Source organism: Seriola dumerili, unplaced genomic scaffold, assembly GCF_002260705.1.
Source record: "Seriola dumerili isolate Sdu_G_001 unplaced genomic scaffold, Sdu_1.0 BDQW01000003.1, whole genome shotgun sequence".
Classification (NCBI taxonomy): Eukaryota; Metazoa; Chordata; class Actinopteri; order Carangiformes; family Carangidae; genus Seriola; species Seriola dumerili.
The window spans coordinates 17,590,220-17,613,250 of NW_019174258.1; the positions used below are offsets into that span (position 1 = coordinate 17,590,220).

General features: G+C 41.7%; 3 protein-coding genes across 3 annotated transcripts; 1 reads left to right on the forward strand and 2 right to left on the reverse strand.

Moving 5' to 3' along the window:
• Positions 1 to 1,497: 1,497 nt before the first annotated feature.
• On the reverse strand, positions 1,498 to 4,613 carry LOC111219499 (low choriolytic enzyme-like). Its single transcript, XM_022742194.1, has 9 exons — positions 4,585 to 4,613; positions 4,371 to 4,459; positions 4,022 to 4,081; positions 3,767 to 3,922; positions 2,837 to 2,957; positions 2,572 to 2,750; positions 1,987 to 2,068; positions 1,750 to 1,874; positions 1,498 to 1,547 (listed from the first exon to the last, which is right to left on the reverse strand). Coding segments are annotated over exons 1-9 (843 nt in total). The 3' UTR covers positions 1,498 to 1,545.
• A 933-nt stretch (positions 4,614 to 5,546) lies between these two features.
• On the reverse strand, positions 5,547 to 10,026 carry LOC111217948 (low choriolytic enzyme-like). The gene is made up of 10 exons (XM_022740006.1): positions 9,920 to 10,026; positions 9,461 to 9,491; positions 9,307 to 9,372; positions 8,970 to 9,122; positions 8,532 to 8,649; positions 8,224 to 8,402; positions 7,859 to 7,940; positions 6,500 to 6,624; positions 6,174 to 6,237; positions 5,547 to 5,786 (listed from the first exon to the last, which is right to left on the reverse strand). The coding sequence occupies exons 1-9, from the start codon at positions 9,980 to 9,982 to the stop codon at positions 6,182 to 6,184; spliced, it is 873 nt and encodes a 290-aa protein (XP_022595727.1). The 5' UTR covers positions 9,983 to 10,026; the 3' UTR covers positions 5,547 to 5,786; positions 6,174 to 6,181.
• An 8,622-nt stretch (positions 10,027 to 18,648) lies between these two features.
• LOC111218774 (high choriolytic enzyme 1-like) lies at positions 18,649 to 21,777 on the forward strand. The gene is made up of 9 exons (XM_022741242.1): positions 18,649 to 18,655; positions 18,780 to 18,867; positions 19,146 to 19,209; positions 19,309 to 19,464; positions 20,328 to 20,448; positions 20,535 to 20,713; positions 21,217 to 21,298; positions 21,411 to 21,535; positions 21,708 to 21,777. Coding segments are annotated over exons 2-9 (807 nt in total). The 5' UTR covers positions 18,649 to 18,655; positions 18,780 to 18,789; the 3' UTR covers positions 21,710 to 21,777.
• Positions 21,778 to 23,031: the final 1,254 nt, after the last annotated feature.

Consider the following 23,031-nt stretch of genomic DNA (forward strand, 5'->3'; position numbering starts at 1 on the left):
CTCTATATTTTCAAAATAAAATAAAATAAATTCCACTGACTAAAAGCTCTGCTTCAAACCACCTTCCTGCTACTGCAGCAGCCGTTGTGTTTATGTGTTAGAGTTCTGTTTTCTTCCTCTTTTTTGTGATGAGTCTGGTGCTCCTGGTTTTGTGGCTTTATTTCTGTTAGGGTTAGTTTGGTGTGGGTTTAGGAAGACACCAGATCCTACAACCCTTTGTGTTGGTTGGTCTTCCCCTCTTTGTATTTATTTGGGCTGACCCATCAGCCTTTTGTTGTTTGTTGATATTGATTATGGTCATTTTCTTTTCATTCTTTGTCCAGAAATAAACACAGTGATTTTTGCTCAAACAAATTGACTCGTTTGCCTATGTTGGACCTCTTCCTTTTAGAGAGCCTTTTTGGGGGTTGTAACAAGTAGGATCTCCTATTTGGTTTCTAATTAGTAACAGTATAGTATATTTTTCATGTTATACATATGAAATTATGTGCAGTTAATAATTATATAATTTAAGTGTGTGATGTCTAATTAGGGATGACTATTTGTTCATTGTCTACTAAAGAACATATTATGTCTATATTTTTTGTCTAAATTAATACAAAGTAAAGCTTGCTACGTCTTATCAGGCTACTGAAAAATAAACTGCAACCCTACTCTCTTACTGGACTTGAGCTTTAGGGAATCACTGAGAAGAGAAACCAACCTCTATAAAGATAATACCCTTGAATAATTTCTGGGAGTGGCATGGGAAACCTTTAAGGCATTTATTTAAGGTCACATCATTTAACATGGCTTGTTTAAGAATGCCAGGCAATTACACTTTGAAAAACCAGTTACCTCTGCAGCGATTAATTTTACACAAAGTATCTCTGAACCATTTCTCCAATCTAACTGATTTAGAGCCCGGCAGAGACTCTTCAAAGAAGGTGATGAGGCTGGGAAATTTCTGGCCAGATATATTAGACAGAGAGAATGGATGAATGCAATGACAGCTGTTAGAGGTGAGAACCGGGAATTTCTATTTGACACCCAAGCAGTGATCTGACATGAAATGTGAATGAAGAAATGTTGTCTTTTCTCTTCCCCCCCAGAGGCTTCCTGCACTCTCTGAGGCACAATTGGACCTGCCAATAATAAGGAGGAGATTGTGGAAACTGTAAAACAGCTATCTGTGGGCAAAGCACCTGGAATGGTTTTGAAAAGCTTACACTGAAGAACTTGAAACATTTCTATTAGTAATGCACAGTGAGGCCTTGACTCCCTCACTTTCAGAAGTACTTGTCTCTCTCATCCATAAAAGTCTAGGACTATAGACCTATCAGCTTAAATTCAGCAAAGTTCTTGCCAAAACCTGAGACTATAGTTAAAAAAAGGTTTTTACTTCCTTTTTCCATTCATATCCAATGAATGAGCTTGGTTTAGTTCACTGTGAGGGAAAGCAAACAAAGAGGCTGTGTTTCAGTCAGTGTAACTTTATTGGATGATCGATGATGATGTCGACAATATTCCCTCGGCTCTGTCCATCAGAACATCTGGACAGGCTTCCTCTGTAACAGTCAACAGCACAGAGCTCCATTAGACAAAAACTGAATGGAACAGCAGAGAGTTTAATACAAGCTCTAGACAGGCACTGTGTGTGTGTGTGTGTGTGTGTGTGTGTGTGTGTGTGTGTGTGTGTGTGTGTGTGTGTGTGTGTGCGTGTGTGTGTGTGTGTGTGTATACTGATAACACGCTCATGCGGACACTCACAGCACTGGTAGAGTGTGTTGAGCCTGGCGATGTCATTGCGGCTCATCTCCTTGGCGTTGCCAAAGGACACGTTGGCGTTAGGGATGGGGAGCATGGTGGGCTTGTTGTTCTTAGAGAAGGCATTCCTACAACAGGACACAGAGCAGTCAGACTGAACCACAGCACATCCTGCACACACAACACACATACATGTATCATAGCAGGCAGCAGTGCTGACGTGTAGCCAGTTGTTCTCACTTGTGGTACTGCATGACAGAGTTGTAGTCGTAGGGAGTGCCCTGGTTCAGGGTGGCGATCTTCCTGAAGTTGTGCTCCATTCCTAGAAGAAATGATGCAGACAGAGTCAGTGTTTGTTTGATTTGAAGTTGAGATATTTTCTCTGGACAGAAAGGAGTTGAGCTGCTGGAGAAGGATCCCAACGAGCTGCAGAGCTCCAAGGTTTGGTGCTGATGGCTTTATATTGAAAAACCACTGAAACACTGAGCTTCTGTCTCATGTAGGAGCAGAGTTGTGCCAGAATCTGTGACCATGATGTCAGGGCTCTTTTTGTCCACTAGGAGGCAAAAGGGAGCCACCACACTTTATGTGACTAATTCTATTCCCTGTGGAGTTGTTGAGCCTGACGGTGGTTGATGGGAGGAAAGCTTTGGGACACATGGTGTTTTCAAAGGACTAAAGACTTTCAACAGTTTCATCTCTTCACCTGGCTCATGTCTCATCAGACCAGTGTCTCTTTTTTGAATCTTATTTGAATGTACTTGTCTGCAGTTGACTTGGTTCCCTCGCTAATGTGTCACTGGGGATGATAAAGAGCTCCATTACCAGACTGAACGTTCTGCAGCAGGACTTTGATGTGGTTGTCCCTGTCAGAGCGGGTTTGTTCGTGGTTGAATCCCAGAGCGTGCAGCAGCTCATGCTGGACGGTGCCGTGGTAAAGGCATCCACGACGGGCCAGAGACACCACCTGCTTCCCACCACGACGGCCGACAAAAGAGTAGCAGCTGCACAGGATCAGATAGGAGGTGAAGAACACTGAAGTCTGACAGCACCTCTCCTCTCAGACGGTTCATTTCTATCAGTTTCTTACCCGTCCTTGGACTCGATGCTCAGCCAGTCACGATCGCTGCTTCTGCTGGGCCTGAAGCGGATGCAGGAGAAGGAGGAGAAGGACTCCAGTCCACGGGTGATGATGGCCTTCTCACGGGAGGCTGACAGGACGACACCACACAACATTTAGCTTTTGACCATGTCACAGTGAAGAAATCACAGGAACGTGTTGGTCATGATATATAACAGGATTTTTTTTTTCATTATCAGTGTTATATTATTATGTATTATATATTATTTGTGAATGTAGAGATTACAAGTGACACAACAGCTCCTACAGAGAGTGTTGCATCATGGGATGTTTGTAGCTAAGTCCATTTGTACTGAATATTTTATAGTAAGTCATCCATGTTTAGTGGATGGATGGATGGATGGATGGATGGATGGATGGATGGATGATGGATGGATGGATGGATAGAGAAGCTGTGTGGAAAGGCTCCATGATGAAGGCTTCTTCTTCTTCCTGGACTAATTGTATGTTGAGAACTTTGCCAGCAGGAGTGGTCTGAAAGTGTTTGTATCTTCAAAAACAGCTGTTGGAAGAGGAGGATCTGACCATCGGGGGCGTCTTATATTCAGGCCAATCAGGTCCATGTGTAGGGTTGTGAAGGAGATTCTTTAAGAGTAAAGTATGCTGATCAGACGAGCAACTAAACGCTGGTTCACTGGTTTCATGGATCCTTGCATTTTACCTTTCGTATTTTTAATCTTTATTTCTTATTCTATAATCTTTCACTATCAACAATAAGAAGCAAACATACAGCTGTCTGTGTGATGCTGGGAAATGAACGTTGATGAATGTTTGATTGAATTTTTTTTGACAAAGAAGCTGCTCCAACATGAGCAGTGAAACCCTGCTGTCTACAGACAGAGCATATGTGAACCCCCCAGACCTCCACCTGACACTCACAGAAGTGACTGGCGATGTAGTAAGGAATGTAGACCTTCCCGTCAGTCCACTTGCCCCACTTGCAGCCTCGGCTGGTGCAGGGGTCGGCGTTTTTCTCTGCCTCGCTGTTGACAGCGATGTCTCCTTCAGTCAGGATGGGACCATCGTCGGAGCGGACTGAAACACATCATACAGCAGCTTAAAAACCTGTTGAAGTGACTGAAGATGATGAGAAGAAGAAGAAGAAGGATGGAGACTGCAGCAGCTCACACTCACTCAGATTACTGTTGGCTCTCTCCAGAAGCTCAGAGACAGACAGCTCCTCTGAGTTCTCCTCTGCTCAGTGACAACAACAACACAATTTCACTTTGCAAAAAAACCCACCAGTCCCATACTGTGCTATTGTCAACACAATAGATAGTGAGAGTGGATTACATACCTGCCTGCAGGTGGGAGTGAAAAAACAAACATGTCAATTCATAAAAACACAACATGAAAGCACGTTCACATCACAAACATCAAGTTACAGAGACATCAGGTTCAGAGATGAACCTTTCAGCACAGTAAGAGGCTCAGGTCAATAACATGTACACTGTGATATAAACAGGCCTGGAGATGGTCCTACCTCGCTGTGCGGCCCAGCAGCAGGCAGACAGGAGCAGCAGAGCCAGGGCTGAGAACCTGAACACAGACATGCGAGCCATCCCAACAGACCTGCAGGACACAGACAGGAATCAGCTGCAGCTTCTCTCAGAGGGACAGACACGGTGTTTGAACTGAGAGCAGACAGAGAGACAGTGAACACCTCTGCTTCAGGTTCTGCTGCAAGCTCAACTCACCTTCTGATATTCTGTGTGGACTTGCGCATGTGAGGTTTGAACTCCAGGTTTTATATATGTTTAACTGTGTCGGTCAGCCCAAATATGGATTATCTGAGTCCTTACAAAACCTTGAGGAATCAGCTACACCAGCAGGCTTATCAGTGTATACCTACACTATATGTGTGGGAAGTGGACACTTGTTTTTGCATCCAATTATTGCAGGGTGCTCTTCTCTCCACCAGTGTGGTGGTGGCAGCAGGGCTGACGAATAAAATGAACTGGGTTTGGTTAAATGTTAAACCAAGTGGTAAAGGCAAAAAGCAGGTAGAAAATATTATTTAATATAGATGATAATATTTGAGTGAATCCTACTTCTAACCTATTTCACTTTCTTTTAATTCGAGATCAAAAGATATCAGTGTATCCATTACCTTAAGTCAGAGAGGAGGTAAATAAGCTGCATTTACATTCTGCTTCTCAGTTATTTTTCTTTTTTCTTTACTGGTGAGATAATGTAAGAAAGACAAGTGTGACATTAAGGACAAATGCAGATGACAACAAAAAGAATCAGTTATGGAGATGTATGTAAAAATGACAAGAACACGATGCGTATAGTATGTGTCTGTAATATGTGTGTGTGTGTTTGTGTGTTTGTGCATTTGTGTGTGTGTGTGTTTGCATGTGGACATATTTTGCTGAGTCTGGGATTCAGAATAGGTCTTATCACTGACATTGACATGTGCTATGTTTGATCACCTGTGCTTGTTTACCCAGCAGGCCCCTGTTCATGATGGCTGTCATTGTGAATGTTGCTGATCACCTGCACAGATGTACACTTAGCTCTGCTTCTACATGAATGTTCATCTTGTGTTTTTAATAAAAAACACAAGCAGGTTCAGATGTTTGGTTGAGGTAAATGCTGGTATGGCATTTATATGTTTCCAGGTTCACACATGTACAGGAAGCAGCACACAGAAAAATACACTGTACCTTTTTATTTATTTGTGCTCAGTCAAGCTAACAAGCAGTTTCTCATATAAGTGTAAATCTATCATGAAATCAATGCAGAGCTGCTACTTTTCAATTCTCATTGGAAATGCACAAATGTTCATTGTGTTACATTCTGAATTCAATTAAAGCGTCTTCATTAAGCCTTAGTTTGATTTCTCTTTTATCTTGGAGATAAAGAGCTGCATCAGTCGTCCTCTTCTCTGGATTCCCTGATGGAGAGAGAGGAGAGATGTTAGAAATATTGACAAATATTGGATGAATATGCAAAATGTGTTCACATATGCACACACACACACACACACACACACACACACACACAACATCCCTGGTTCAATATCTTTCTTCTTTTCGTTTTAACTGTTTTATACATTTTATGGTGAATCTCATGACGGGGTTTTACTTATACTCTCTAACTAATTATAGGAAGCAATTTCATAAATGAACATAAGATGTATATCATTACATTAATGCCTCACAAATGTACGTTCACACTTCCTGTGTGTCCTGTCTGTATCTGTATCTGTATAAAGGAAAGAGATGGAAACTTTAAACCACACTGATGATGGTGTGGAAACAGCGAGTGTGAAACAACGTACTTTCAACTCTAAAGGAACTCGTTCATTGGCACACGTTCTGGATCAGGTCTGGAATTAGTTGTATCTGCAATTTATTCCAAAGGACAAGAGAAATTTGTCACAGCTGCTTCATTTCCATGTGTCCATTTTGTCAGTACAGGAGGAAGAAGGTAAGAGAGAGTACTGTCAGTGGGTGGGTGGGCTAGCAGGGAGCCAGGTAGGGAGACAAGTGAAAATGTAGGTATCTTAGAAGAAATAAACTGTAAGTATATATAGAAACAAGAATGTAGTTATTTAGTTAAGGTGATTGGGGGGGTAGTTGGTTGGATGTGTAAATAGGTACATACTGCATCTATACAGGCGGTTCACCCGGAGGATATCAACAGGACTCATCTTTTCGGCCCTGCCAATGACTGCGTTCCTGTCGGGGATGGGGATGATGGTTGCCTCCCTGTTCCTGGAGAAAGCAAACCTGTGGTGCAAACAAACAGTCATGATGAGAGGTTTCAAATGTAACTGTAATTTACTGCTGCAGAGCTGAACACCATTTAACTCTGTGCGAGCAGTCAGAAAACATGCAATCAGACATGGCTGCTCATCTGGAGTGGTGCTTTTGTTCTCAGGTCTCCTGATCAGCTGCTCTAAGTGGTCCTGAAAACCAGGTTGAAACTCAGAGGGGATCAGGCATTTGCAGTTGTGGCTCCCAATCTCTGAAACGAGTTGCCTTTACACATTAGGCAGGCTTCTTCACTGCCTGTTATTAAATCTCTTCTTAAAACGCACTTCTTTTCCTCGGTTTCTGACACAGGCTGAGATGTTGCCTTTTTATTGGATAACTGTTGTTTTTACACGTGTTTTATGTCTTTTTTGTATTTTATTGTTATTGTACAACACTTTGGTCAACAGTGTTGCTTTAAAAAGTGCTTTATAAATAAAATTGGATTGGATTGGACTAGCTCTGGTTTTGGTCTCCACCAACTATCTGGCTCTTTGCTGTTTGTCTGCTGAGCAGCACACAGCAGACAGACTCAGTCAGAGAGCAGCTGGTGAACGTAGTGGAGCATTTAGATGTTTCCCTCAGGAGCTGTTGGAGACCAAACACAGAGCTAAAAGAGAGGGAACACTGATATCTGCTGGATCTGTAAACAGGCAATTGTCATTAAATACATTCACCACAAAAACTTTATAAGGTGATAATATGTCAAGTGTATACAATTTGTTCATCTTGCCTCCATGTGGCCACAATCATAGGTTTATTAATAATAATAATAATAATAATAATAATAATAACAACTTTATTTAAAGGTTTGACATTGTAGCTCTGGACTCTGTAATCATTCATCGTTACCACTTTACAATAAGACAAACCTTATAAAAGATTTATAAATGGTTTATAATCAGGTTATTATTTCAGTTGTTAATACTTTGTTACAACACAGTTTTCATATATTGATGCAGACTCACTCTTTGGCAAGATCAAGTTAATGCTTACTACTCATTAATCTTACTAATGGCCTTTTTATCTAATGTGTTATAACGGCTTATTAATGATTTATAAAGTGTTAACAATGTACATGAGGCCATATGCATACTGTTTTAAGAGAGACTTTAAAAATGTGTTTGTGTTTGTGTTATCCATATGTATTACATGATATCATAATTGTATTATATCATTATTAAGTGAGATAGGAGAACTGAGACACTACCTTCCATAGTGCATGACAGAGCCGTAGTCATAGGGAGTACCAAGGTTCCTTGTGTTGATCTTCCTGAAGTTGTGCTCCATTCCTGCAGGAGATCACACAGCTCAGTCAAAACATGTCTCTGCTTCTTTACAGTTTACCAGTCAGAAGTCAAAGGTGCAGTAACTGAGGAAGAATTTAAACAGTGTATCTGCAGGAAACAAAGTCACAATTCATTCACATCCAGCTACTATACACCTGTTGAAATGTATTTATTATACATTTATCACTTGTATCTTTTGCAAAGACGTTATTAAAGTTACATCTGTACTCTGTATAAAAGCTTTTTTTTCCAACAGTTGGTGTGGACTGTCTGTGAGGTGACCCACCAGGAATGACATTCTGCAGGACGATGCGAACATGCTCGTCCCTGTCAGACCGGGTCTGTTCATGGTTGAAGCCCAGGGCGTGGAGCAGCTCGTGTTGGATGACTGACCTGAAGACACAGCCCTGGCGACTCAAAGACACCGTCTGAGCGTTACCACGACGCCCAACGAAAGAGAAGCACCTGAAAGAGAGCGGTAAATACAGCCCCTTGAGCCACACTGCTTTCATGGACCTGAGACAAGTCTACCAGCTCTGAATGTAGGGAAGGGGGTGGGGGAGTAGGAAGGGGGGGTGGCAGTGTGGTCCATACCCTGAGAGAGACTTGATGTCCACAAAGTCCCTCTGTCTGTTTAAGGGGGTGAAGCGGATGCAGGTGGACCGTGCGAATGACCTCAGACCTTGGACAATGGTATCTCTCTCTCTTCGGGCTAAACAGTTAACACAAAGAAAACATTTAGTGAGTTGTATTTCTCTCATTTTCATTCTAGCACCTCATCAAAAGGAATATTTCAGCAGCAATACTTACTACTGCTGCTACAACTAAGAGTAAAGGCAGTAGATTTAACACCTCACCGATCAGGGGTCCAAACATTTGACTGAATTATAAAAGTCAGATCTAAATGAAAACAAGCTCTTATTGCTGAGCTGAGCGAATGATCAGCCTTCTAGTACTGCCACCACTAAGCATGCACATGATATCAGTGGGCTATGAGCACGTCAGCATCAGAACAAAAGGGTTGAAACTCACAGTACTGGTTGGAGATGCGATACGGCACGTAAACGTTGCCATCTCTGGATTTACGCCACAGGCAGCCTCGTCTGGTGCAGGGATCAGCGTTCTGGAAACCAGTTGGCACTGCTATGTCTCCATACATCACAAGAGGCTCATCCAAGTTCTTTCCTGCAAAACAAAACGGGGATGGACTTGCATTTAATTTACTTGATTTCATTGCTATATTACAGTCAAGTCACATCTGGGTCGGTACCATATGTACAGTAACAGCAGCATTATGCTCAATATGAATGAATACTTGTATTTTTAAGCTTGGATGATGTTTGTCCTGTTCTCGGTTACATGAACATACCAACATTAACATTGGCCTTCTCTATCAGCGTGGAGGCGCTCAAGTCCTCGTCCTCGATGGTGTTGCCTGTGGAACAGAAACAGTTTGTTCATTTATCAGTTATATGATGTGAAACTTGCAGCATTTCACTGTGTGAAGATTAGCCAAGTCTCACCAGAGTATTCATCACTTTTTTCAAAATGAGCCTGTAAAAAGACACACAGTAAAAAAAAAGTTGGTTAAATACAGTTAAATGGATATGACGCCATGGTGATGTGAACCAACATTTCTTCTAACTCATGATTGAACTCCTTCATAGGATCTGATTGTAATGCAATCTAAAAACAAGTATAAAATGAGAGACCAAATCAGATTTTGCTTTTTGCAATCTACAGTTTTCATGTTAATTTCCCCACAATTAAGACAAGAACCTCCTCTAGTAGTTCAGCAGTCAGTCAGTATTAATGTAATATTTATTTTCACTGCTGCTCATTGAAACAAAACTGAATTTGGGACAATAAAAAATTCTTCACATAAAATTTATCACAACAGTTGCATTTCATTTCAAATTGTGACAGACTATGTCTATGTTTAATGAGGAGCAGATGAAGTCTGTGTCTGCTGCTACACTTACCTGTACAGTGAAACTGTGGACAGAGCAGAGCAACAGGCTGAGAGCCGCGGTCTGGAGGATCATGGCTGGTTACAGGACAGCAGCTGCAGACCCAGAAGATGCCTGTCAGAAGCAGAAGTGTTCTAACTTATAAAGGTGAAAACAGAGGTATTGACAAATTCAGTTCAACTGAAAGTTGCAGGTTTTACTTACAACAGACTGGGTTGTGTAACAAGGTGGATTTCTGCTGTATATCGCCAGGCAGGAGCGGACCACCTTTTTTCATTGATATGTAAGAGGTCTAATTAATTAATTAATAATGTTGATCTTGTTTGAGACTTACACATGGCTCCAAACCTACACTAAATAAAAATATTCCATATCTTGTGCATCATTTTAGACACATTTTCCTTGATGAAGATATTTGTATCTCCAAATGTCTTAGGTACAGGTGTGTTGGAGAGTGTCACTTCAGTCTTGAATAGAACAATATCCTGCTCTTAACACTGCTCTTGCTCAGCATCACAATTTATTAATCATCCTAACGTTTCAGTCTCTCTTGACCTTCGTGCTTCTGACGAAGGTCAAGAGAGACCTTAATTCTTTTGAGCAGTGTATATAAATCACTGATGTCTTATTCTGATTGACAAGATGTTCCAGTTATACTATGATGAGCAGTGTACTTACACAACCTGTGTTTGCATAGAATAAGACATCAGTGCTTTATATACACTGCTCAAAAGAATTAAGGGAACACTTAAATCACACATCGTATTTTGATGAACAAATTATTGAAAAACTCAAAATGGGTTGATGCCCTTCTTTGGACCTGTCCAGCTCTCCTCGTGTAACAGCCGGTCTCCCGGTTCCTCCTCCATGCTCTTGAGACTGTGCTGTGAGCAAAACTTCTTGTGGCCGCACATATGGATGTGCCATCCTGGAGGAGCTGGACTACCTGTGCAACCTGATTGGGCTGCAGGCACCGCCTCATGCTACCAGTAGTGACAAGGACACTAACAAAACACAAAACTAGAGAAGAATCAGTCAGGAAGGATCAGGAGAGAGCCACTGTCTGTGGACACCACATGTAAAACCATTCCCTTTTGCCTCTGCATTGCACCTGTTGTCACTTTCATTTGCACCAAAGCAGGTGAAACTGATTCACAATCACTTGTGCTTCCTAAATGGACAGATTGATATCTCTGATGGAGTGTTTTTTGAGCAGTGTACTTACACAACCTGTGTGTGCATAGAATAAGAGGTTAGAGTTGCAAAAGCTTATTTTGTGTGTATAGGACTTCTCCAAATTGTGTACACAGTTGCAATGTGTGTTTGCAAAAACAGGAACAATGACTCAAGAAGAAATAAACTGATTGCTTTGCATTAAGATTTAGTTTCTGTATTACTAAAGCCATGTGTTTTAACTTTGTCTGAGACTATGAAAACATAAATACTATAAGTATGATGAAGTATTATCAAAAAAATCAGATTTAATCTTTTCCAGCTTTAATCTGAGTAACAGATCCCTCGACATAAAGACTACATCTGACACACTTTAGCATGTCAGTTTAAAAATATGTTTTACTGTAATTAAACAAACTATGCATGACAATAATCCCTAAGTACAAATGTAAAAAATAAATGCATAATTTTTACATTAAGAAACAAATAAAAAAACAGGTACAATTTCATATACAGTACATACATATACAGTATGTAATTCATACATATTAAATCAATTAGGATTTTTCCACCACTGTGAACTACATAAAAATGTGAAATTTAATTTGAATCTGTTAATAACAGGCACCTTCTTATGCATATAAAAAGTATTAAAACGTACCAATACATTTTAATTAATGTGATGGAAATCTGAAAATGAACAGTTGACAGAATGATCAAGTTGTATTTATATATTTTAATAAGAGCTTTGCAAAGGATCAGTGTGCAGTCACACAGAGCGTAAGCGCAGACTGATAACAAACAAAGAGTGTACGTGGACTTTACAGGAAGAGTGAAGAAGGACGCATGGTCAGGATGTGTGCGTGTGTGGGTGTGTGTGTGTGTGTGTGTGTGTGTGTGTGTGAACAATTATGCATGCTAACTGTCAAAAGAAGCAGCTACGTGCTCAAGGACAAAGACCCTAAGTTTGTAACAGATAGTACCAGATAAGGAGTTTACATGTGGAAACAGATTCATAATACCAAAAAAGGATTATCAATGTGAGGACAGATTCATGTCCAAGGTTATACAAAGTCAGACCATACAAAGTGCAAAACCAGGTTATAAAAAGTGCAGAATATGATTTTTCTATTACATCAAATATTTAAGCTATGACAATTATTCTTTCAGTTCAGGACTCATAGATTTATGTGGGGTTCTGGTTTTGTCATTCATTTGCATTCTCACCCAGACTTCTGCATCAGTTGCAGCCACAGCTTCTCATATTGCAAGAATGAGACTAACTGAGAGTGGTTTTGTGTTGTGACATGTCTGCTGATGTAAGAATGTGTGAGAAATTGTTTCAGTATTGCATGATTTGTTCTCTGTGTAGCATACATACGTGGCCTGGCATCAGTCACAAGCCATTAAGGAAGTTCATTGTAAGGACCCACAATTAACACTTTGTTACTCTTCCCATTATCAAACTATCAAATTGATAGGAAACAGAGACAAAGGACCCTTCTCTCACAAACAGTTCATGCTGTTAGCATGTCGGAAAGACACAGAACCAAACCAAAGGTCAAAGGGTCAGCTCCAGAGGATCAACCAATGGACACCAGACAACTGGAGAATATAGACAAAATCTCAAGTTTGTAACAATAAAACTTTGTCTAATGATATTTGATTGTTTCTTGTATAGGACAAGTAACAAAAAAGGACTGATTAACACTAAGGTGTGAATCCTGGCCCCTCTGTGCCATGCATGAACACACACACACACACAGACACACAAACACACACACACACACACACGCCCAACACACACATGCACACACACACCAACCTCCCTTCCTCTGTCCCTCTCTAGATAAGAGTCATAAACTACAACCCACATTCCAATCCTGGGTAGTGACCAGCAGAACTCTCTTCACAGACACAGATCTGAGGAAGAATGTCTTCTATCGTCTTTTATTTTTCTTTGCCACAAGCTCCAAGTAACGTCATTTTTGTCTACCTGCGCGATCTTTTATTTTTATAAGCCAAGTCAAGACCAACTGAACCAAAGCAACAGAAGTGCCTCAGAGTAATTTTGTAACTTTTGAATCATCATCAAGTTTTCCTTTTTGAAGATTTTGACAACTTTAGAGTCATCTGGTCAACACCAGTCTCCTCTAAAGTTATCCAGCCAAAGTGAAGAGCATTAGAGTTTATTTAGCATCAGCCCACAAGAGACACCAGCAGATAACATCTGCACGACCGCCTGCAGAGAAGCCGAGCAGAAATCAAGAGTGCCCGAGACAGAAAGTCTCCTGGCAAACTCCACCAGAGCTGAACCGCTGAGACACCGGCAGAATCCGTCATCGTGATAACGGGACACGGCCTCCAGGAGAATCCACCTAGATCCCGCGTCTCCGGGGTTACCATGGCAACCACAGCCACCTGGGTTCCAGCCAAGGGTCTTCAGCTACAGCGCAACTCACAGTAGGCCGGTCTTAACACTCTGCTCATGACTGGGTTGATGTCGAAATATAGTAATATTTAATCATCAAACCTAATTCATAGATGTAGTATCATTAGCTGTATAGCCATAGTGTATAGCCATTACATATTCTCTCCCACCATTGCCAACTCATCACACTGCTCATTTCCTTATGATTTTCATCTTTATGATTATTACACCTTGCATTTACTCTGTAGATAGTAGTTTAGCTAATAAACTCCTTTATTTACACCCAGTTGTTGTCCTGTTGTGTTCTTTTGATGTAGAGACTGGAGATCCATTGAATCGCGAAGTCATGGCCTCTGATATGAGATTGATAAATTTGGCAATGAAGTAATTCATTGTTGTCCTCCTAGAGTACTGGTGCCCCATTTCAACGAGAGTAAATCCTAAAATATGGCGTTAACGCTACATCTGTATTGATGTTTCCATCTTACTCGTGTGAATTAAATTAACAGTTCTGCATGTTTTATTGATTGATCTGATTTAAGGTTTTAATGCATCAGATTCATAAATAGGGCAGAAGAAAAAAACATCAACATACTGAACATGTGTCCTTGTCCTTGTCTAGAATTTGTGATAATCTGAGAAATCAAGATAATGCTAATCAGACATGTAAAGCACATTATAACTCAGATTGGATTCATGCTTCAATTGTAATAACCCATACTTAGAGATGCCAGTGTCAGGCTGTTGGTCCACCACTTTTTGTCTTGACTGAAATATCACAACAACTGCTGGATCAATTGATCATCAACATCATGAGATGTGGTCACCATTATCACCACCACTAAACCAAACTTGTAGTTTGATTTAGCTCTGACCTCTTCTACAAAAGCCTTTCCTCTGACAGAGTTAGTGACAGTTTGTATAAACAGTCTAAAGGAGGACTGGTGAGTAGATTGGTTTTCATGCTCAACATGATGACGTTATTCTCTCTGACAACCTCAGTGGTCTCATTTAGACACTTATTAGCAAACGGCCTTTTTTAACAGATGTAAAAGCTTCAATAAATCAGGACTGGGGTAGTTACTGACATCTTTTATGTGGTAGATTAAAAGTGAAAATGTCCTGAGACTTCAGGTCCAAGGACCTGGAAAAGCTAACGTGCAACTAATTTCCAGGTTTTAGGACTGTAGCACTCTATTGGGCATCATGCAAGACCATTTTGGTACTCTTAACCTTTTTTCTGTGGGTCACCTTCATGAGAAGGTGCATATAAGTGACATTTCATCATTACAATCAACAATGCTAAAATTGCTATATAAGGCTTCCAAGGCTATATCTCTGCTTTGTGGAAGTCTGTAACCACAGACCGGATGTAGAGGACCGCTCTGCTGTTGCCATCTTGGTAGTGCCTGACACTGACTCCGTCCTGGCTGTATGTGGAACTGAGACTTCTGTGCGTACCAATTTAATAACTATGGAAAGTATATGATCCCATTAGCATTGTTAGCACAGCTGGGTGCCTTGTTCAAAGGCTAATTCATTTGTAGGCTAATTAGCTAGTTACCGACCTAAGCTAATAAGACAGGTGTGGTGAGTGCAGACGCAGATACCTTCTAATTAGAATTTCATCTCTAAAAAAAGGAGCACAGACTCCCTCACGTTCTGTCATTTAAAGGAGCTACTTGTACGTTTTGCTGTTGCTACTTAACTAATGTTAATACTATTTATGTAACAGTCTAGAAGAAACATTGTGAGCTCAGCATCAACTTAATTTCTTTAATCACCAACAGCTGTCTCCAGAGGTGGAAAGCAATGTTGACCAATTCTTCTAACTAAAGTTAGCATGCTAACCAGCTAGCCCGGCATGTCTTGACATTTTCAGATAGCAACTCACTAAAGCCTCCAATCTGCCCTGAAGATGTATCACTGTTGAGAGGTCGTATTATCACCTCTTGTATTGTAAATGCAACAATGGCCAAGAAACCACGTTTGGTGACAGAAAACTTAGCCCCTTTAACCAACAACAGGTCAAACGACCTGTCTAATATTTACAGGAAAAATACTTCAAAAACACCACAAACACTGAGGTCACATTCACTGGTTCTAAGTAGCTGAGGTGACGCAGAGCAGACAGCTAGTGGCTGGATCGTGGGTGTATCATAAGATCAGGGTGCCAGATGTAAAAATGGCACCCATTCAGTTCTATTGGAATTGCTTGCTGGGCGCATACACTGAAAAAAGTTTCTGGCTTCCGGGTTACTTCCACATTCTGTGGCCCACTTAATATGTGCAGTAGTATCACTCCTATGGTGTCTCTGGCCAATGAGAAGGAGGAGTAATAAGACTTCTACATGACTTGCTCGGGGCTTGAAACCATGGATTTATACAAATGGCAACAGCAACAAACAATGAAGATAATGTTCTGAAAAGTAAAATGGTGTTACACCTACGATCTTTGATATTGTGGATAATTTGTGTTGAGAGTTAATTTATTTTTAATGTTATAGAGAAAAGGAGTCATTAAAACTTTTAGAGCTTAAAATCGCATTGGATTCAACACAAGAAATCCTAATCAGGAAAAAATATTTAGTTTGAATTGTCTTGTGCATTTTTTAATAAGAAATTGATGCTGCATGTGACATACTGTGAACTGAATACAATGACGACGTGGGGGGTAAGAGAGACGTCAGTAACGACATGGGAGTCTATGGGGATTGACTCACTGATGGAGCCAGACTCTAGTGGTCATTAGAGGAACTGCAGGTTTTGGGTCTTCAGTGTTCTCAGCCCTGGAAGTTGCAGCTTGACTGTGACAGACACAGGGAGAATGGTTCAGGTTATGTGAAGTTAGATGCTCAGAAATGTCTTTTTGAGCAAAATGGTCTATGAGTCATATGAGGGGTGGTCATGTGACAATCACTGAGATATTTTAAATAATAGGAATATTACAGGCTTTAGCAGGTGACGGTATATTGTCAGGTGCAACAGAGGATGATGACGGACAGAGACTTGCAGAAAGACTCTATTAACATTTATTACTATTTCCTTCTACTGAACCCTGTCTAGAAATTGCATTCATATATATGAATTAAACTAAATATGTTTTGTAGGAAACAGCATTGACTGGATCATGTTTTCAATGAACTTTCTCTTCAGACTCTCAGCTCTATCACCAAGAAAACCGTCCTCACGAACTGGAAATCAAAGAACAAGACACTTATAGCTCACTGAAAAAATGGATTACATATGTATGGAAAATCTATCTACATCTGTCCACAACACCATAACAGAACCATCCAACTGCCCCTCATTAATGTCCTACAAACCTGATCCATTCAATGTGGAAGTTATTCTATATCCTCCTTTTGTTTTGTCAGAGAACCAATAATTTCAAGACAGTGTGACTGTTGAGTATGGCCACACCTGACACGGATCAGTGTATTAAGACGTCGTGGCATACTGTCCACAAGCTTGATGATGTTGTCAGTGGGCAGGGTGTCCCACTCTTCAGTCAGAGCCTGGGCTAACTCCTGTAGATTTGAGGAATATTGTCCCTCTCTTTGATGGCTCGGCCTTAGGCATGCTCAATAGGGTTCATATCAGGGGACCAAGTGGGCCATGACATCTGCTGCACCCCATCTGAATCAAGAAATTCTCTCGCTGCAGCTGCCCTATGTGCTCTAGCATTGTCGTCTTGCAAACAAAAGTTGTTCCCATAGAGTGGGAGGCAATGGTTCTCCAGGATGTCCCTGTACACAGTGGCTTTGACGTTTCCATCCACCAATGGTGTCTTTCCTCCATAATGAATATCGGCCCATACCATCACTGAGCCGCCACCAGCTTGAGTGGTTTCCTGGATGCAGTCATCACGAAGGTTTTCGCCACATAATTGCCAAACCCGTTGTCTTCCATCTGTATGGTTAAGGATATAGCGGCTCTCGTCAGTAAAGATAACATGTCGCCGGTGCCCAAGCTGTAATCTTTTGTGCTCCCTAGCCCAGCGAAGTCAAGCAACTCTGTGTTGAACAGTTAGGCGTGGACACTTGATCATTCATCTTGCTTGGTAACCAAGCTTAAGCAACCTTTGATTTACAGTTTGACGGGAAACGGTGATTCCATGGTGTCTTCTCCACAAACAACAAAGGCGGTTCGCTGGCATTTTCCGGTTTCTACGGCACAGATTAAGTAGTTGCTGATCATCTCATCTGGTAGTCAGTCGCGGTCATCCTGGAGATTCTCGTGGCCTCAAATGACCCTCCTCTTGATGAATTTTGAGGATTTTACAGACCGCACCCTGGGATATTGCAAGCAAATCAGCAATATCGGCTTGTTTGTGTCCATCCTGTGTGAGTGCAAGCACTCTTTGGTGTATTACCAGTGGCTTCGGACGAGGCATAGCCTAGGTAAGTTCTGTGTCAAATTTGGTTGAAAATTATTTCAGACAATTCTGAAAACGTGAACCTATTGCATAAGGCTTTAAGCAGGAAATGGACTATAGCGCCAAACAAATGTTATGCATGAATTCATTTCACCTGGGTAATTGTCAAAAGTGATTACTAATGCTTTTAAATAGGGATAAACAGAGGATTGTATATGAAAACAAAATTATTCCAACTTTATTGTTGGAATAATTTGTTAATTGTTTTTCCTAAACATTTTTTTTACTATTTTGTATGAAAAAATTTTCTTGGTCTCCAGTACAACACCTGCGCTTTATTCTGTACACCTGCATGTATGAGTCATAAGTTCATCTTTATAATTTAAGTACATAAATATCATTTCATTTATAAATTATAAAAATACCTGACATCAACTGAATAATTACAACTGAACACTCCGTGTTTTAAATTAATCCAATAGAGTTCAATGATGAGAACATATCAGTGACTTTTAATCCATCATTCCCACCTGTTTTGTAAAGTAAAGTGACATATGTGACAAGTGTCCTTTTCCCCACTGATAGTGGTATGGAAGTGTTTGTATTAATCTGTACATTTTGTGACTGATAAGCCTGCTGGTGTAGCTGATTCCTCAGGTTTTGTAGGACTCAGATAATCCATATTTGGGCTGACCGACACAGTTAAACATATATAAAAACCTGGAGTCAAACCTCACATGCGCAAGTCCACACAGAAGATCAGAAGGTGAGTTGAGCTGCAGCAGAACCTGAAGCAGAGGTGTTCACTGTCTCTCTGTCTGCTCTCAGTTCAAACACCGTGTCTGTCCTCTGAGGAGAAGCTGCAGCTGATTCCTGTCTGTGTCCTGCAGGTCTGTTGGGATGGCTCGCATGTCTGTGTTCAGGTTCTCAGCCCTGGCTCTGCTGCTCCTGTCTGCCTGCTGCTGGGCCGACAGCGAGGTAGGACCATCTCCAGGCCTGTTATATCACAGTGTACATGTTATTGACCTGAGCCTCTACTGTGCTGAAGGTTCATCTCTGAACCTGATGTCTCTGTAACTTGATGTTTGTGATGTGAACGTGCTTTCATGTTGTGTTTTTATGAATTGACATGTTTGTTTTTTCACTCCCACCTGCAGGCAGGTATGTAATCCACTCTCACTATCTATTGTGTTGACAAATAGCACAGTATTGGGACTGGTGTGTTTTTTGCAAAGTGAAATTGTTGTTGTCACTGAGCAGAGGAGAACTCAGAGGAGCTGTCTGTCTCTGAGCTTCTGGAGAGAGCCAACAGTAATCTGAGTGAGTGTGAGCTGCTGCAGTCTCCATCCTTCTTCTTCTTCTTCTCATCATCTTCAGTCACTTCAACAGGTTTTTAAGCTGCTGTATGATGTGTTTCAGTCCGCTCCGACGATGGTCCCATCCTGACTGAAGGAGACATCGCTGTCAACAGCGAGGCAGAGAAAAACGCCGACCCCTGCACCAGCCGAGGCTGCAAGTGGGGCAAGTGGACTGACGGGAAGGTCTACATTCCTTACTACATCGCCAGTCACTTCTGTGAGTGTCAGGTGGAGGTCTGGGGGGTTCACATATGCTCTGTCTGTAGACAGCAGGGTTTCACTGCTCATGTTGGAGCAGCTTCTTTGTCAAAAAAAATTCAATCAAACATTCATCAACGTTCATTTCCCAGCATCACACAGACAGCTGTATGTTTGCTTCTTATTGTTGATAGTGAAAGATTATAGAATAAGAAATAAAGATTAAAAATACGAAAGGTAAAATGCAAGGATCCATGAAACCAGTGAACCAGCGTTTAGTTGCTCGTCTGATCAGCATACTTTACTCTTAAAGAATCTCCTTCACAACCCTACACATGGACCTGATTGGCCTGAATATAAGACGCCCCCGATGGTCAGATCCTCCTCTTCCAACAGCTGTTTTTGAAGATACAAACACTTTCAGACCACTCCTGCTGGCAAAGTTCTCAACATACAATTAGTCCAGGAAGAAGAAGAAGCCTTCATCATGGAGCCTTTCCACACAGCTTCTCCATCCATCCATCCATCCGTCGTCCGTCCGTCCGTCCGTCCGTCCCGTCCGTCCGTCCGTCCGTCCGTCCGCCGTCCGTCCGTCCGTCCGTCCGTCCATCCACCATCCATCCACTTAAAACATGGATGACTTACTATAAAATATCAGTATCAAATGGACTTAGCTACAAACATCCCATGATGCAACACTCTCTGTAGGAGCTGTTGTGTCACTTGTAATCTCTACACTTCACAAATAATATATAATACATAATAATATAACACTGATAATGAAAAAAAAAATCCTGTTATATATCATGACCAACACGTTCCTGTGATTTCTTCACTGTGACATGGTCAAAAGCTAAATGTTGTGTGGTGTCGTCCTGTCAGCCTCCCGTGAGAAGGCCATCATCACCCGTGGACTGGAGTCCTTCTCCTCCTTCTCCTGCATCCGCTTCAGGCCCAGCAGAAGCAGCGATCGTGACTGGCTGAGCATCGAGTCCAAGGACGGGTAAGAAACTGATAGAAATGAACCGTCTGAGAGGAGAGGTGCTGTCAGACTTCAGTGTTCTTCACCTCCTATCTGATCCTGTGCAGCTGCTACTCTTTTGTCGGCCGTCGTGGTGGGAAGCAGGTGGTGTCTCTGGCCCGTCGTGGATGCCTTTACCACGGCACCGTCCAGCATGAGCTGCTGCACGCTCTGGGATTCAACCACGAACAAACCCGCTCTGACAGGGACAACCACATCAAAGTCCTGCTGCAGAACGTTCAGTCTGGTAATGGAGCTCTTTATCATCCCCAGTGACACATTAGAGAGGGAACCAAGTCAACTGCAGACAAGTACATTCAAATAAGATTCAAAAAAGAGACACTGGTCTGATGAGACATGAGCCAGGTGAAGAGATGAAACTGTTGAAAGTCTTTAGTCCTTTGAAAACACCATGTGTCCCAAAGCTTTCCTCCCATCAACCACCGTCAGGCTCAACAACTCCACAGGGAATAGAATTAGTCACATAAAGTGTGGTGGCTCCCTTTTGCCTCCTAGTGGACAAAAAGAGCCCTGACATCATGGTCACAGATTCTGGCACAACTCTGCTCCTACATGAGACAGAAGCTCAGTGTTTCAGTGGTTTTTCAATATAAAGCCATCAGCACCAAACCTTGGAGCTCTGCAGCTCGTTGGGATCCTTCTCCAGCAGCTCAACTCCTTTCTGTCCAGAGAAAATATCTCAACTTCAAATCAAACAAACACTGACTCTGTCTGCATCATTTCTTCTAGGAAAGGAGCACAACTTCAGGAAGATCGCCACCCTGAACCAGGGCACTCCCTACGACTACAACTCTGTCATGCAGTACCACAAGTGAGAACAACTGGCTACACGTCAGCACTGCTGCCTGCTATGATACATGTATGTGTGTTGTGTGTGCAGGATGTGCTGTGGTTTAGTCTGACTGCTCTGTGTCCTGTTGTAGGAATGCCTTCTCTAAGAACAACAAGCCCACCATGCTCCCCATCCCTAACGCCAACGTGTCCTTTGGCAACGCCAAGGAGATGAGCCGCAATGACATCGCCAGGCTCAACACACTCTACCAGTGCTGTGAGTGTCCGCATGAGCGCGTTATCAGTACACACACACACACACACACACACACACACACACACACACACACACACACACACACACAGTGCTTGTCTAGAGCTTGTATTAAACTCTCTGCTGTTCCATTCAGTTTTTGTCTAATCGAGCTCTGTGCTGTTGACTGTTACAGAGGAAGCCTATCCAGATGTTCTGATGGACAGAGCCGAGGGAATATTGTCGACATCATCATCCAATAAAGTTACACTGACTGAAACACAGCCTCTTTGTTTGCTTTCCCTCACAGTGAACGAAACCAAGCTCATTCATTCAGTCATGTGTTTAACAGTAGCTGTTTGCTTATCCAGCATGATGTCTATTATAATGACCTCTACGAAGGTATTCCACCTGAAGACCTGAATTGAATTAAAACAAAGTTAGACAACCTAGAATCAGCCATCAAGAATAACCAAGCTCCATTAGATTACCCAATTACACAAAGAGTTAACAGACAAACTAAAAGCTCTTAAATAAAAAAAGGCCTGTGGCAAAGATTGCATCAAAAATGAAATGCTGAAGAACAGCACCTCGTGTCACAACGGTCCCCAGGCCTTAGTGTTTTATATCTGCATGTCATTTCCTGTTTTATTTTGGTAGTTTCCCTCTTGTGTCTTTACTTCCTCCCGTGTGATTACCTGCCTTCTCCCTAATGTGTTTCACCTGTGTCTCATTATTTCCAACAGTATTTATGCCCTGTGTGTCCCTTTGTACTTTGCCAGTTTGTTTTCTTCCCCAGTGAGTTACTTACCAGCGTTTTCCTGACTGCCATTCGGAGAGAGACCGTTTCTGTTACCCGTTTCCTGAGATCTGCCTGTTCCCTGTCGGTACCGTTGCCTTCTTCTGCCTGTCTGTGTTTCAACCCTGCCCGCCTGGCCACGTCTCTTAGTTTTCCCCCCATTGGATTGCCAGTTTTTCTGGAACGCTGTTGTCAGGCTTAATTGATTTAGATCAATAAACTGCCTGATTGTTAACTGCCTCTCTGGTCGTGCTTTTGGGTTCAACCTTCGTGTCTTGAGCCTGACACCCTGAGCTCAAACTGCAATTCTTCAGCTGCTCAACTTGGTTCTGAGTGCTGGCTGCGTTCCTAAAGTCTGTAGCCAGGGGCTGATCACCCCAGTCTATAAAAATGAAATAAATCAGACCCTAATAACTACAGAGGGATCTGTGTCAGCAGCAACTTTGGGAAACTAATCTATAGTATTCTGAACTCCAGGATATTGAACTTAATTCAAGACAAAAACACACTTAGTAAATGCCAAATTGGTTTTCTTCCAAATTACAGAACCTCTGATCATATATACACCTTACATACTTCAATCAATAAACATGTCCACCAAAAAAAGAAGGGAAAATATTTAGAAGCATAGTGTAGGCCACTGCATTGTTTAGTTAGGCTAGTGTACTGCCAAACTACACTACAAGGTGTCTGCCAGCGCAACACCACAGCCAACTACATT

Bases quoted from the DNA above. Each gene is read 5' to 3' on its own strand.
- LOC111219499 (XM_022742194.1), bottom strand. From the start codon at position 4,613: ATGCGCAAGTCCACACAGAATATCAGAAG. The intron at 4,082-4,370 runs GTAGGACCATCT...GTCACTGAGCAG, and splicing joins CTGCTGGGCCGCACAGCGAG to AGGAGAACTCAGAGGAGCTG. The intron at 3,923-4,021 runs GTGAGTGTGAGC...GATGTGTTTCAG, and splicing joins GAGAGCCAACAGTAATCTGA to TCCGCTCCGACGATGGTCCC.
- LOC111217948 (XM_022740006.1), bottom strand. From the start codon at position 9,982: ATGATCCTCCAGACCGCGGCTCTCAGCCTGTTGCTCTGCTCTGTCCAC. The intron at 9,123-9,306 runs GTATGTTCATGT...TTTGTTTTGCAG, and splicing joins GAAGGCCAATGTTAATGTTG to GAAAGAACTTGGATGAGCCT. The intron at 6,238-6,499 runs GTATGTACCTAT...AATAAATTGCAG, and splicing joins GAACCGCCTGTATAGATGCA to ATACAACTAATTCCAGACCT.
- LOC111218774 (XM_022741242.1), top strand. From the start codon at position 18,790: ATGGCTCGCATGTCTGTGTTCAGGTTCTCAGCCCTGGCTCTGCTGCTC. The intron at 19,465-20,327 runs GTGAGTGTCAGG...TCGTCCTGTCAG, and splicing joins CTACATCGCCAGTCACTTCT to CCTCCCGTGAGAAGGCCATC. The intron at 20,714-21,216 runs GTAATGGAGCTC...CATTTCTTCTAG, and splicing joins GCTGCAGAACGTTCAGTCTG to GAAAGGAGCACAACTTCAGG.